This window comes from Papio anubis, chromosome 12 (assembly GCF_008728515.1).
Source record: "Papio anubis isolate 15944 chromosome 12, Panubis1.0, whole genome shotgun sequence".
In the NCBI taxonomy this organism is placed as follows: Eukaryota; Metazoa; Chordata; class Mammalia; order Primates; family Cercopithecidae; genus Papio; species Papio anubis.
This window is the reverse complement of record NC_044987.1, coordinates 79,153,514-79,169,304: the sequence shown is the minus strand read 5'-3', so window position 1 is coordinate 79,169,304 and position 15,791 is coordinate 79,153,514. Positions and strand designations below refer to the sequence as shown.

The 15,791-nt window shown below is 42.8% G+C and overlaps 1 protein-coding gene across 13 annotated transcripts in view; it reads right to left on the bottom strand.

Moving 5' to 3' along the window:
* NAV2 (neuron navigator 2) overlaps positions 1-15,791 on the bottom strand; it is a 768,631-nt gene that overhangs the window by 268,219 nt on the left and 484,621 nt on the right. For all 13 annotated transcript variants that reach the window (XR_002517349.2, XM_021926842.2, XM_021926846.2 and 10 more), the window contains one exon: positions 8,704-8,756. Coding sequence is in view for 12 of the 13 variants with exons in the window: in XM_021926842.2 (XP_021782534.2) it covers positions 8,704-8,756 (53 nt within the window). In the remaining variant the exon portion in view is untranslated. The remainder of the gene's footprint in view (positions 1-8,703; positions 8,757-15,791) is intronic.

The following is a 15,791-nucleotide window of genomic DNA, read 5'->3' as shown; positions in this document are numbered from 1 at the left end:
AAAATATGTGACTTGTAAACAGGGCAGGGAATGACCTTCTCATGTGCACTCACTGTGAGCCAAGATGAAACCAGGTGCCTTTTATAACCCCCCACAACAACCCTAGAAGGTAGCTTCCATCATTATCCTTTTCCAGATGAGAAGACAGACTCAGAGAAATTAAATTAACTTGCCCAGCACACATGCCCCGTGTGTGGAACCCAGGTCTGCCTGATCCCAGAGCCCATGCTTATTCTTCTTATCTCACATCTCCTTCCCACAATAGAATGTCGACTCCTGAGCCTCTGCCTATGCCTAGATGAGGGGCTAGGGTTACAAATGGAATATTTGCCTTTCCATGTCATAGTGAGTCTTTTTTTTCTCCTTTAATCAATTTCTTTACATGTAGAATAGTATAACAGTTAAGGGAGTAGACTCTCAAGTCAGCCTTCCAGCAAACAAACCCCAGCTTGCCACTTACTAGCTGTGTGACCTTGGGCAAGTTACTCAACTGCTCTCTGTTTCCTCATCTGTCAAATGACAATAATAATTATATATGCTCTCATAGAGCTTTAGGAAGATAAAATCAGTCAATACAGATGAAATATCTAAACCAGTACCTACTCTAAGTGTTTGCTGTACTTTATTAAATAAAAGCATGGTGGAAAGTCAGGGACAAAGGCGCTACAGTGTGAGGGGAAAGAATGAGAGGTTCTTTATCACAACCCACAGTTGGCCCCTGGCAGAGCACATCAAGTGGCATCAAGGTCTAAGTTCTCCATTCTTTTTAATGGAATGAATAAAATATATTCCTCATTCTATACGACTGTTATGAGAATAAAATGAGTTAAAACATGTAAGGCACTTAGAACAGTACCTTATCATTGTTTTTGTTATCAACATTAATAAACTGGTGGTTGTGAGGGTGCTTAAATATGCTCACCTCAAGCAACACAAAAAACTCAACAAACTAAAAATTAACCACAATTCCTGAGAGTAATTACAGCGTTCTATTTGGGTCCTCTGGATAAACTGAGGAAGAAAAGAATTAGGGAAAGACACTTCTAGAACAGTGCTACATATCTATTTTTTAAATCCTATAAAGAACTTCCAAATTAATACTGAGTGCTCAAAGCACTGCTCAGCTGTAGATAATGAAATCAGAATAATGGCATGTTACAATCCTCTAGTCACACACACATACATTCAGGTCAGCTCCCTCCTTGGTCTTTCTGTCTGTCCACCTACCCATCCTGTATTTACTAAATGCTGACCACATGCCATTCACCAAAATGACAGATGCTTAGGATACTCAAGTGAAAGACATGGTATCTCCTTCAAGAAGATGAGTAAACAGACAACCACAAGAGAGTGTGTTATACTAAAGGCAGGCACAGGACACTTGGGGACACAAAAGATGACAGGCACCTCATTATGTCAACACCTTGAGGAAACAAGTGACCTGAATATTAAAGGTCACACTGCCCAGGAAGGGGCAAGCGGGAGGTCACTCCTAGCAGACTGGACAGTACTTTGTCTGTAAATAAGTACTTTGTACATTATCAAAGTACAAAGGCATGAGAATACATGGCCTCTTTGGCATACTGCAAGGTATCTGGTCTTGCTGGGGCATAGAGTTTGAGTGGCCAAGTGGTAGGAGAGGATGGTAATCAGATCTTGAAGGATCTTCTATTCTGTGCTCAAGAGTATGGAGAGGGAAATGGGAACGCAGTGAGAGTTTTATACAGGCATGACTGAAGAGAGAGACAGATGTGGAGGTTGTTGCCACCTTTGAAAGACAATGAACAATGGCCAACACATAAAAGTGATAGTGTGTATGTGCCGCCCTGGGCGGGAAGCAGTGCATGCTTCCTGTTGATCTTGGCCCTGAGCTCCTGCTACTTTGCTTTAAATTCTAAGTGGCCTATGGACTTTTCTTCATTCCTTCTTGGTTCTGCAACATGTGTGTACCCTTAGGGCCGTGTAAAAATAGGCCCAGGGCCCAGGGAAGAGGCAACTCAGCTGCCCAGGGATCTCAGACACTCCCCAGGCATGTGGCCGGCTTTCTGGCAGCTGTTGGGAGGGCTCAAGGTCACTGGGTCTGGAAACCTGATCCCACTGCAGATGGCCTTCTCCTGGCCCAGGAGACTCTGGAGAGAATGTAGCCAGAGGTACCTGGCGCCAGGGCTCTTCGAGGCCAACTCAAGGAGCTGCCTTTCACAAGGGGCCACCTGCCCCTATTTCAGCTTTCATGTTCCCATCAGCAGGTCAACTCAGGCCCTTTCCAGAAATATTCCATCTCCTCCCTTTTTGCTAACTCTCAGCTAAGCCTAACTGGTTCTGCTGTATCAGCAGATGAAAATTAAGGAGAACAAGGCTTGGTGAGGTGGAGACTATTTTTGATACCCCTTCTCTGTCACAGAGGTAAACACCATATCTCTGAAAATAGACTTGGGTTCGAGCTCCAACTCTGCCTCTGCCTAGGTAAATAATCTGGGACCAAGAGCAACCTTTTAAATCCTCAGTCCCCATGTACAACATATAGACAATAACTGCATCTTTATCATAGGGCTGTTCTGAGTGATTAAGTAGGCTCTCAGCACATAGTCTGGTACATGGTGAGTACTCAGTAAATGTTAGCTCATTAAAATCTCATGGCAACCCTGCGAGGTGTTGTTCTCTTCCACATTTCTCATAGAAGGAAGTCAAGTGCCAAGGCCAAGTGGATTATCCAGGGCTACTTATGATGGGACTGAGTGAGACTGACCACCCTGCTCTGTGACATGAGATCTCTCAGGGGTTTCCTTTGAGTCCAGTGCTATCATTCAGAGAGATGTAGGTATACAGATGAATTCAAACCCCACTAAACAAGCCCCCACCCAAAAGCAGGGTTGGCTGTTCCCGAGGCATGTCTGCTTTTTTTAAACAAATACTTAAGTCCCTTGAAAAATCATCAAAAGAGCTAACATCTACTGAGGCCAGCAACTCTGTGGCCAGCAACGTGCCAGCACTTCATGTAGATTGTCCCATGGAAGCCTTAAAACAACCCTGTGGGGCAGGTACTGTTACTACCTCTGTTATAGGAACTGGTTCCCTTACAGCCTAAGGGACATGCCTGGGTTACAAGCAGTTGGCCTTCCCAGCCCTTGCTCTCAGCTGTGATGCCTTGCAGAGGTCAGAGGTAAGTGAGACCTAATCCGACTGTGTCTTTTCACAGAAAAGAGACTGAGGAGGACCAGAGAAAGGAGGGCTGGAGCCAGGAGCAGAGCAGAAACCTGATGCTGCCAAGTTCCTTCCTAGGCTCCATCCCACTGCATCTCTCCAGGTGCTGGCCTCCTGCAAAGGAGGTGGCCTTGTCCTGGGCTACCTATCCCTACTTATAGCAGCTTTTATCGCTCATATATGGGGTTCCATAGCTTTTATTTGGGAAAATGAGGGGTTCTGCTTATGGAATAGAAGTTAGAAAATCACTACCTGGCCCTTCTCTGTGCCTAAGTGTAGATTCCTACTGTCTTAGGAACTCCAATGTGGGCATTTTCCATAGAGCTCCCTGAAAGGACAGGGCAAGAAGCAGAGCTGTGCCCTACGCAGCAGGGGCACCAAACCTGGGGTCTATGGAGCCCCAGGGCATACATGAGCTGGCCTCTGGGGTTCATGATCTGCTCAGGTTGTATGCAAAATTCTGGGGTAAGTGCAATCTGGGGAGGAGAGAGCTAGAAGATTTCTGAAGGGTTCTCAGATTTCCAAAGGGTTCCATGTCTCCCAAAACATGAATGGCCACTGAAAGAAATCTTCATTGTCATAGCAACTGCCATATACTGAGTGCTGATTATATGCCAGGAGAATAGGGATAATAAGATCACCAGCATCAAAGGGCTATTGGGAGGATGAACTAAGGGGACATGCTGTATTTGTAAAGCACTTAGAATGGTGCTTAGCACAAGGCAAACGCTGTAAGCTTTGGTTGTATTTTGTCACTTTAATTATTATTATCCATTATTATCATTTTCATTGCCTCATTAGTCTTCATGAAAACTTTATGAGGTATGTATTATTATCAACCCCACTTCATAGAAAAGGAAATATGAGGCTTCAAAGAATTAAGTAATTAGCTCAAGGCTGCAGAATAGCAGAAAAGGAATTGGAAACCTGGCCTGGCTGGTCCCCAAGTTCAGGCTGGCCCTCAGTCTAGATGCACTGAGGGAAGAAGGCAGGAGGACTCCTTGAAGAGCCCAGAGGAAGCTCTGGGCTCAGGTGACCCCAGGCCCAAGATCAGCTAAAGGGGAAAGCAGGCCTGGGGCTTTTTTGCTGAAAAGGCAAGCAAGCCTCCCTAACTTTGCACTTCTCCTCATCAACAACAGAAAGGCAAGCTGCTTAAAATAATTATGACGAAAAAAGAAAACCACCCCCTGCCACTGGTTATTCCCAGGCTCCAAAGTGAGCCAATGCCCCCAATGTCTTGAGTATAGTGAGTTCAAATTGGGAAGCAGGTCCGCCCCAGCACCCGCTGGCTAACCTCCAAGCAATGTTTTTCCTTCCACACTAACACATAACTCTGCTGAACACACCACTTGAAAGCCAAAGAGATGCCCCTTGGTTGCCATGGCAATGTTAAATAGACAAAACATTTTAACCAGCTCTGACGCACACACACACACTTACTTAAGGGCCAAGGGGATGAATTTGGTGGGGGAGAGGGAATGGGGTGGGAGTGTTGTTTCTAAAGCTCCATCTCCAAGAATTTGGCCCCAAAAGCATCTGGGTCAGACTGAAACAGGGCAAAGGGCTCCTTAAAAACAAGCCAAGGCTGGGCTTGCTCCAGGAAAGGGAAGCCACTGCTGTGCCTCTCTGCCTTTGGGTTACAGTCCTGGTGCCATTTGATGAAGGCCAAGAGGAGGGCGGCACTGAGGGTTACAAATGCTGATGGAAAAGCATCAGGCTTGCGTCCCGGAAACAGCATCTCAGTTTCTCACCCAAAAGGTGTGAGTGTTACACCAGCCCACAGCAGTCAGGAGGACTGAATGTGTCATGGGCTCATAAGCCTTAAAGAACTGTGTAGATGCACATTAGTGCTGCTATAAAAATATTAACAGCTGCTTCCAACTGGGTTGTGTTTCCGTTTCCCGAATTTCATGGCTGAACTTCTGTCCACAGGAATTGATGACCTTGAATTTTTTGCTTTAGAAAACTCTGTTCTGAGGTTTCTCCCCCAGATGTAGGAATCTGTGTGATAAAGCATACAGAAGGCTTATCCCAGGTCTGAAAAGACCTCTGTGCCTATGAGTCTGTTGTACTCTGGGCTCTTCCATGCCCCTCCTTTCACCCTAGGCACAGCAGGACGAGGAGTTGATGTTGCCGAGGGGCTAGAAGAGCCTCACCAGACACAGTTCGTGGCAATTTGGTACCGTCAATGAATGATTGTTTGTAAAACCTTCCTCTGTGGGATCCATGATATCCTCAGGTAAACCCATTCTCCAGAAACGGGTTCCATGCCTGGCTGTCTCCGCTTGGAATCCTCTTCCACCCATCGTCTCTTGTGGTGAACTCTCTGGCCTTTCAAGACTAACCCTTTAGAAGCTATTTTGGAACCTTCCTTGTCCTGGGGGTAGAATAGGTCCCCACTGTGCCATGCACAGATGTCTGTGGGCGCAGCTGCAGTAGTCTATTGTTCTAATTGTTCTCTGGTCTCTTGCCCACTCATCTGAGTTCTTTGAGGGCAGGGATCACATCTTGGTCACCTGTGTATTCAGCTTGGCCTAGCCCAGCACCTGGCATTAGCAGGCACTCTGTGACTGCTTGCAGATTGACAGTCTAAAAGTACACAATGCCAAGCCCATTATGATTACGCACTGCTGCCCCTGGAATCCTCTAAGCCATATTCCACAAATGTCTGCTTTCACTTCCCTATCCTCTGGGAAGACCGCAGGAGTTAGGGCAGAGAACAGAGCAGCTGGACAGCCTAGTGGGTTAGGAAGAGTGAAGGGAGGGAGAAAAAGGTGCCCTCTTCCAGGGCTTGCTCCTCCTACAAAGCTCATGCTCCTAACCTACCCTTTAGCTGAGGATACGAACTGACCCACTGAAAACTGAAATAGCACCCACTCCATTCCTGCTCTGAAATAAAACTGCTTTTGTCTCCATTATTAAAGGACCCTAAAGGTGCTCTATCTGTTTTCTTAGGGAGTGACCACATTAACTCTATGCTGACTTTCTTTTTTTCTGGCAGAGCCCGTTACCCTCCTAACAGGATACACTTCCCAAGCTCTCATCTCATTGTGTGTCATCTTCCTTCTGCCATGCTTTCTACATATCTCCTCCTTTGGTATCCTCCAAACAGGCAATATTTAGCAAACAACCAATGTTTATTATTGGCCACCCATATAAAGTCTAATTAGAAGGTTAACCACCTAGGAATCTAGAAATGGTGGCTCACACCCTATACCATATTCTCAAATCATACTTGAGCAAAATATGCTTGTGTGCACACAGGTGTCCTATTAGCCAGAAAATCACCCATGCCTGTCTATCGAAAAAACTTCCTGTGTGATCTAGTGAGTTCTGCTTTATGAACTTGTCATTGTTTTGTGATGTAGGGGCAAGAACAATGATCCTATTGTCCTTACCATCATCCTACTTATTTCCTACAGAATAGAATAACTGTGGCAGAGGTTCTTACATTTTCCTGGACTCACATCCTGTACGCTGAACTATTCTCTGCTAGGCTTACCACAAGACTGTGTCTGCCTCCTCACCCCTAAGCTGGAACTAATTATCACAGACAATTATAGGATTTTATATTCTTGTGTTCTAAAAAAGAAAAAAACACACACACACAGTTCACACACACAAAAACAAAAACAAAACAATACAGCACTGGCATGGCTGAAAGAGTTATGGAGAAACTGCAACACTGCATTGGTGCTATGGTAGTATTTATAAGTAACTTATTTGCATATAAATTTGCAAAGAGGAATCTGAAGTGACAATATTACATGTTGAGCATCTCAAATCTAAAAATCTAAAATCTGAAATACTCCAAAACCCGAAACTTTTTGAGCATGACATGAGGCTCAAGGAAAGTGCTCAGTGAAACACTTTGGATTTTCGGATTTGGGATGCTGTAAATACAATGCAAATATTCCAAAATCCAAAACATTTCTGGTCCCAAATATTTCAGATTAGGGCTACTCAATCTGTATAAGCTTGGAAGTAGACTCTAACAACAAGCAAAACCTCCAACAGAAGGTGCTTAGAATACAGGTGCACCAAATAGAATAAAAGGTTGACGATTTCTACACACCAGTTCTACATGCACATTATAATAGGCTAGGGCAATTGCATCAGTACCTATCCTGGAGGGAAATAATGCATCTGTTTCATATGAAGATAGGACTACATGTGTAGCATGCCTGCACTAAAATTAAGTCTTCTATCATCCAAATTTTCTCAATTATTAATACCCTAGACAGCTGCAGTAGCTGCAGCAAAAATAGCAGCCCAGTTTTTCCAAAAGTCAAAGTAGCCATGAGATGTCAGCCTGGGGACTTTCCTATGTAAGGAGTGGTTGGTCTTTGGATCAAAAAGAAAGAAAACCTTCAGTGGAACAACAACAACAAAAACTTTTTCAGAATATAAACTGGAAAATGACTCCCCTTCCATACATACACTGACATCTTTATTAAAAAAATGTTTTTGTGCACGAAAAACAAAGCCAGCTGAAAAGGCTGCCTATTTGCCCAAGTCATTGGGATAACAATTCAGAAAACTAAACAGTAAACCCAAGGAATGCCAATCATTTTGGTTTATTCTGATATGAGACCTATCAAACTGTGCCTACTCAAAGGAGGTAGGATGGGGTTAGAGAAGCAAATTATGCCTTTTTTTTTTTTTTTTTAGATTTCTGGAAGCGAATGTCCAGCAAAAAATAGTTTTCCTTAAGTTGCCACCTTCATGTTTTAAATAGGTTATTAGTGTTATCTTAACAGACACTGAAAACATACATTTTTTTAAATAAATATTCGTGCTTGAAATGTGTTTTGAAGTGAAAAACTAAGTTGATGTTTTCTGAACTCAACAATGACCATAAATTTTAATTCAAAGATTATGTGCAGGACATGCAATAAGAAAAAGAACAGATTTTTAAAAGATTAGTTTTGGGGGTTATGTATAAAGCTATAATATCAGAGCTTAAATGCATCATGCCAGAGAGAATATCACTTGCAAAGGTTATGTTGAAAAGCTTCAGATGTGACTGCACATTTCACATTTCCTGTCACAGTTCTGATTTCACATCATTCTAACCTTTAAAGGCAATCTGACCACATGCTCCAGTTTCTGATTAGTAAGATACCATCACCTCATCCATGCCTCAGCTCCACACACAAACACATATTGATGTGGGTCTTTGAGGAAGCAGAACGAGTCATAACATTTCAAGTACTAAACATGTATATGTTTGTACCAGTTCTGCATAATTTGTGTCTAAGAGCAAGGACAATATTTCACTTTAACTGTCTCACAATCTACATAAAAATCACAGCCATTTTTCAATAAATGCCAACAAATGTCAGAAAAGCAGAACACGGCTACTTGGAAATAGCTGTGAGTTTATTAATATAATCCCCTGGAGTAAAGCATCTGGTATGAATGTTTTCAAGATGGTCAATATCATTTAGAGGCAGGGCTTACTGACAGAACTCAAACATTTGCTACCTATGCACCACTTACCATTTGGGATCTGTTCTTCGGACAGCCATTGATGTCTTCAATCTTTTCATTTGCTGAAAAAGGAAGCACAAGTCAGAAAAATAAATCACCAGAGAGACACTTTCAGTAGTGATGTTCAGGACACTTGAGGCAACCAAGTCCTAAGGCCCATACCAGGGTTTGTCCAATCAGTGCAGGCATGTGAAATACTGAGACACATCTAGCAAGCTTCAGGACTTACTCATCGAGCTGCCGTCCTCCAGGGACAGCTGGGGCAAGGTCGTCATCTAAAACAGAGACAACTGCATCGATGACAGTCTTGGAGTGATGGGGCATCGTGGAAATGCTTGGAGACTGGGAAAGAGAGTGAGCTGTGATTGTACTTTAGGCTCTTGGAAAGGCAAACACAACTGTCACAAAAGACAGAATGGTTCAGAGTGGATCAGTCCAGCTACAACTCAGCTCCCAGGGACAAAAGCCACAAATGAAAGCATCTCACTCTATCTTTGGCCAGACTAATATTGTTTTTGTTTGTCCTAATAACTATTCCCACAGCAGTGGCAAATGGGGAAAATGAGAAAGTGAGACTTTATCACTTTCTCACTATGTGACTTGACCAATGCCACACAGTAAGTCCAAATTAGATCAAGGGACACACATGTGTGAAGTCATATCACCCAGCTACTCAGAGAAGTGATAAAAAAGGCTGCATGGCATTCACAGGAAAACAAGTACTAATACAAAGGAGGATTGGCCCAGCTTCCCAGGGTGAATGCAGTTCATCATAAGTATGGAGGAGTCCCTGGCACGACACAGTCCAAGATATCTATGGAGAGACTATGTTTGAGAATACAGCAGCACAAGAAGGTCAGTAAGCATAGTGGTTAGAGCACTGGCTTTGGAGGCAAAGATATGTTAGCGTGAATTCCAGCTGCAGAGTTTTTTAGCGTGTGACATCAGGCATGTCATTCAACCTCTTTGGGTCACAGTTGCCTCATCTATAAAACATAGTTACTACTACCTGCTTCACCAGAGAAGCAATGAGAATTAGATGATGTCAGTAAAATGCTCAGCATGGTGCCCAACACGTAGTAAGTATTTTCTAAATGGTAGAATCATTAACCCAGTAATATGTATTATACTCAGGCCTCTGTTCTCACAGCACCCTGTACCTGTCTCTGTTTTGTTCTTAATCATCCAGTACATAACTCCTCCTTTTCTTGTTTCCCCCAACTATGCTGTGAGACCCTGGCAGACGTGTGTAGTTTATGTTTCACATCTGTATCCTTAGAGCTTAATAACTGCTCACAAAATTGAATTCCCCAAATAAAATCATGTCATATTTTAATAAATATGATACCTAAAACTTCCATGAAGAGAAAAGCCATTGGAAACTGTCTAAAAAAGATAATAGAATAACAGTGTCCCAAGCCTCCAAGATTTTAGAAATCTGAACCATTGTCCCAAATTGAATTTATTTTTTCTCTACTATTTCTATCTTGAGAGAAAAGTGAAAATTAAGAAGCAAGCGAGTGGCAGAAAATTGTTCAAAAATCTGATCACCATAAGACAGACTGGCTAGTGTATATTCAGTCTAATCTACACCTTTTTTTAGAACTTGCCAGAAGTAATAGATGTTAAGGTTTATGACCCACCTGGGAAAATCCCAATCTTCAGAGATCTAATTGCATTTTCTCAACTCCTCTTAATATAAGAACAATAGGATAGGCATTGTAGAAAGCCTTGCTCCCAAAAGAGGTGCCATGAAAACCACAAACAAGGCGACCACTGAATGGAATCACTTATGGGTGTTTGTTCTTCTGTTTATTAGAAAATATAATGAACCAGAATATATCACTAGCATGTAAACTTCATAAGAACAGAGATTCTTATGTGCTTCATTTCCTACCATCACCTCAGAGCTTAGCACAGTGTCTGGTACACAGGAGCCACACAATAAATACTTGTTGAATGGAACTAAGAAATAAGTCTTTGAATATCTCAATGAATCAAGAAATCTTGATTCTTGAGCATTGAGATGAATCAAGAATAGCTGCCTATTTTCAGGCAGCTATCCTTCCACTTGTAATACAGATGTACATACTAAAGACCCAAAAAACCAAACACTTGACAAATGGCACTCTTTCATACATGGGAAATTATGGCAGGCATGAGCTCTGACCTTGGATTTTGACACTCAGCACTGGAGAGAATAAATATGTGGCTTTTGAGAATCAAGGCCAATCAAGGTGTCTTCCAACTGGATACTCGTGATGGCCAAAGTCATAAGTCATTGGATTCTGATCAATACCTACTTCAGCATTAGACCATTAGTGCTCATTACAGTAAAGGATGGATAACTGTGATCCTAAGAAGTCATTTGGGACATTTTAAAGATTCTTTATATGCCACCTGAATAATGAAACCAAAGGGCTTGGTCTAATTTCTCTTCTAATTCCTTTTCATGGTCTGTCACCTAAACCCAGTCAGGTGCTCTTTGAATTTAAATATCATGGCTCTTACAAGCATAATAGTTCCATTTTACAAAAGTCAAAATAAACTGATGGGGTAGAGCCTAATTACAACCACTGTAAAGAGTATATGGGAAGAGATGAATCAAATGACTAATCCAATCTCAAAATAAATAATTAATAAAACTACAAAACGAGTTTTGGGCCTCCTAGTTTCCAGTTTCATATACTTGAAACACTTCTCCTTTACTTAAATTCCCAGGAATTCCTATGGTTGTCATAAATAATTAGAGTGCTAATAGCAGCTCTGATTCTGCTGGTAAGAAGGAAGAGCTTGGTCTTCGAAGCTGAATTTATTAACTCAGGGCAAGGGGTCTTTGGCAGCATCCCAAAAGCAGATAATCAAAGAAACAAAGGCACTTATCCCCAAAGTCCTCATCTGTGATTAAAACTGGCATCTTTAAGTGCCAATGGTAATTTATTTATCCCAGCGTACTCAAGACTTTCTTAGCCCCACTAATGCAGTAACCTGCCTGCATGCAAGGTGACAAGTTAGTGACTGGAAAGCATCAGCGCACTTTTAAAATAAGAACAGTGGCATCAAGCTTATTACTTTTCAAAAGACTTCATTAAAGGATTCAGAGCATTTCAGTATAGCTTGTGCATCAATGCACTTACCATCCCTGGCAGTTAACAATCCTGCCAATGGGAAGAGACAAAAACTGGCTCCCCAGAAAGGCAAATGACTTACCCAGGGTCACATAATGGTAGTAGAACATCAACAGAAAGAAGGGATAGTCCTACATGTTGTCTGAATTTCCTGGTTGTATGCAGAGGCAGCCCAAATGGTGGTGGAAAAGAAGCTGCTATCAGGTCTTCCCACTTCTAAGAAGAAATTCTCTCTCTCCCTTTGCTCCCCTTTTCTCCAATCCTCCTTTGTTCATCTTTTCCTTCCTCTCTCAACTCTTATCCATTTTTCTCCTACCCCTTCTCTCTCCCTCCCTGCTTCTCTTGCTCCAAACTCTTCTGGCATCCTCCCTGAGTGACAGCAACGTAAGCAAAGGAGGGAGGGCTGTCTCTCTCTTGATTCATGCTGTTTATCCTGGCCTCATAAACCTTCTTAATAATTCACAGAGATGCCACTGTGATGGGCTGGCAGGCAATTGTCAACTTGGGGAAGCTCATGACTCAAGAAGATAATCACACTAACAAGAGGCTGAACACACAGATCCAACCTTAGCCACCAAAGGAAGGCTCCTAAAGAACAGTAGCAAAAGGCCCACTTTCTGCCTTATGGAAGATGATGGCGGAAAAGTCCCAAACAATCCCACTATCTAGGAAGCCCAGCTCCAGGGGTGTCTGGGATAGATGAAGACTTAAGAACAGGGCATGTAGAAAGCATTTAAGGCCAGGCTTGTGGCTCACACCTATAATCCCAGCACTTTGGGAGGCCAAGGCAGGCAGATCACTTGAGGCCAGGAGTTCCAGACCAGCCTAGCCAATATGGCAAAACCCCATCTCTACTAAAAATACAAAAATTAGCCGGGCATGGTGGTGCATGCCTGTAATCCCAACTACTTGGGAGGCTGAGGTGGGAGAATTGCTTGAACCCAGGAGGCGGAGGCCTCAGTGAGCCGAGATCGTACCACTGCACTCCAGCCTGGGTGACAGAGTGAGACTGTCTCAAAATAAAACAAAACAAAAAACATTTAAGATTTTCCTTGAAGTTACACATCTGATGTCCCTTCCCAGCCTGAAAAATCAACTCGTCAACCACCAGCCCTTGTTCTTAGGCTAAAGCCCAGAATTTGTTGCCTTATACCTGGTGGCCCTGCCCGACTTTGCCTTGCTGGCCCTCTGGCTCTCCTCTCTACACACTATTTTCTCTGCTGGGAATGCCCTCCCTGACTGCTTTGCCTGTCTCACTCTTAATAAAGTCTGAAGTCTTGGCTTATAGGCAAGCTCCTTGAGGAACCTTTCTGTGATTGCCACCTTCCCACCATCCCCACTCCGTCCTAGATCGGGTCTTAGCACCCGACCCATGATGGAGTGGGTCCTTAACCATGCCATCATCTCTACACTCCTCCCGGGCCTAGAAAGGGGCTGTCCCTTAAAAGGCACAATTTTGCTGCCTGCAAATTTTGATGGGCCTTGATTTAGATATGTTTTCTTTTTAACTTTTCATTTTGATATAACTTCAAACTTACAGAAAAGTTACAGGAATAGTATAGAGAATTCTCATATACCTCATCCATTCTCCTTTCCTTTCTCCCTCTCCTACCCTCCCCCTCTTTATCTGTAAGGCACACATATCTTTCTTCTGAGTCATTTCAGAGTAAGCCACGTGGATCATGCACTTTGCTTCTTATGCTTAGTGTTTATTTCCAAAGAACTAGGATATTGTCTCCCATGGTACAGCTATAAATTCTGACAATTTAACATTGATTTAATTCCAACATTCCAGTTTTGCCAATTGACTAAAAAATGTCCTTTAGACCATGTTATTGCCCTGCACAGGATGCAGTTCAGGATTATATAGTGCTTTTAGTTGTCACATCTCTTTAGTCTCCTTCATCCTGGAACAGTTTCTCAGCCTTTGTCTTCCACAGTATTCACATTTTTGAACAATATGGCCCAGTTTTTTTTTTTTTTTTAATAGAATGTTCCACAATTTGGGTTTGTCTGAGATTCCTCATGATTAGTTTCAGGTTTTCCATCCCTGACTGGAATACGACGTAAGTGATGCTGTGTTCTTCTCAGGGTATGACCTCAGGAAGCACATGACGTCCATCTGTCTCTCACCAGTGATGTAATTTTCATCACCTAGTCATGATGTGACCTGGATACTCCAATTAGTACTTACTTTGTTTCCCCTTGCAGCTAATAAGCAATCAATAGAGAGATATTTTGAGACTATGCAAAAATCCTGCTCCTCCTCAAATTTTCCCTTCTAGATTTCAGCATCTGTTGATGATTCTTGCCTTAACTCCCATCTACCAGATGGTTGCAACTCCCTCTACCTTTATCAGTCAACATTCTCCTGTAGAGTCCAGCCCTCTCTTCTCCTCCATTGATAGATCTATTTTTAAATGTATCTATTTATTATCATAGGCGTGTGGATTCCTATTTTATTTAGTGGCTATAATCCACTGTTGTCCTCAATTGATTTTGATGCTCACACTGTCCCCAGATTGAATTGTTCTTTGTAGCCCTACAGGGAAGGGACACTACCAAGGGGAGGACTTAATAAAAGAAGAGCTGCTGTGGTCTGAATGTTTGTGTCCTCCCAAAATTCTCTATGCAGGTTTAATCCCTAACGTAATGGTGTTTGGAGATGGGGCCTTTGGGAAATAATTAGGTCATGAGGGTAAAGATCTCATGAACAGGATTAGTTCCCTTATAAAACAGGCCCAAGAGAGCTTGATCACGCCTTCCTTCCATGTGAAAAGATGGCTGTCTGCGAATGAGGAAGTGGGCCCTCCCAAGACATAGAATCTGCCAGCACCTTGACCTTTGACTTCCAGCCTCCAGAATCGTAAGAAATAAATGTCTTTTGTTTATATGCCACTCAGTCTAGTATTTTGTTATAGCAGCCTGAATCTCAGACAAGAGCTTTTGAAGGATTCCAACTCTCCACCATTAGAACTAGTGCCTGAAAAAGTAGTAAGCTGCCCATCACAGGAAGTAATTAATAGAGGTTGTTGACTACTTTTTACAGAAGCAATTCATTCATCAGATTGGGGCTTTTAAAGGCCCCTTCCAAACCTGACAGTTGAGAGCTGTGGCAGATCCCTAGAAAGTAGAACGGTGTGATATAGAATTCAGAGGAATGTTTAGGGGAGTACTAAATGTTGAGAAGGGGAGGCCAGGCGTGGTGGCTCACGCCTGCAATCCCAGCGCTCTGGGAGGCCGAGACAGGTGGATCATGATGTCAGGAGATCGAGACCATCCTGGTTAACATGGTGAAACCCCATCTCTACTAAAAATACAAAAAAATTAGCCGGGCATGGTGGCGGGCACCTGTAGTCCCAGCTACTCGGGAGGCTGAGGCAGGAGAATGGCGTGAACCGAAGAGGCAGAGCTTGCAGTGAGCCGAGATCACGCCACTGCACTCCAGCCTGGGCGGCGAGACTCTGTCTCAAAAAAAAAAAAAAAAAAAGAAAAGAAAGAATGAGTAGGAGCTTGCCAGTCAAAGAACAAGTGCAGCCACTAGAATTCTGTCCAGCATAAGATGAAAGTCACCAAGATTCCAATTCTGGGAAAATTTTTTGTAGATACATAGATATGGATCTCTCTCTCTACATATACATATATGTATATTAAATATGTGTACACATACAAATATATATTTTTACATTTTCTTTTAATGGGTATGTATGGGGGAAAGCATGGACTTGAAAGGCAAAGTGTTCAAATGGCCAGTAGTTCAACACCCGAGTTAGAAGATGCTTCTCCCCCTCTTTCACCAAGAGACCTGCGTTCATAAGACAATCTAAGAGTAAATGCTCGGAGCTGGCTGATAGACAACTGAGGAAAGAAGTCACACAGGAGATGCCTATGATTGCTGTCTTCTCAATCCTCCTTTTAGTCTGTTCTCTACATATAGAGCAGTTTCCAAGCCCCAGCACAACCAGTCTG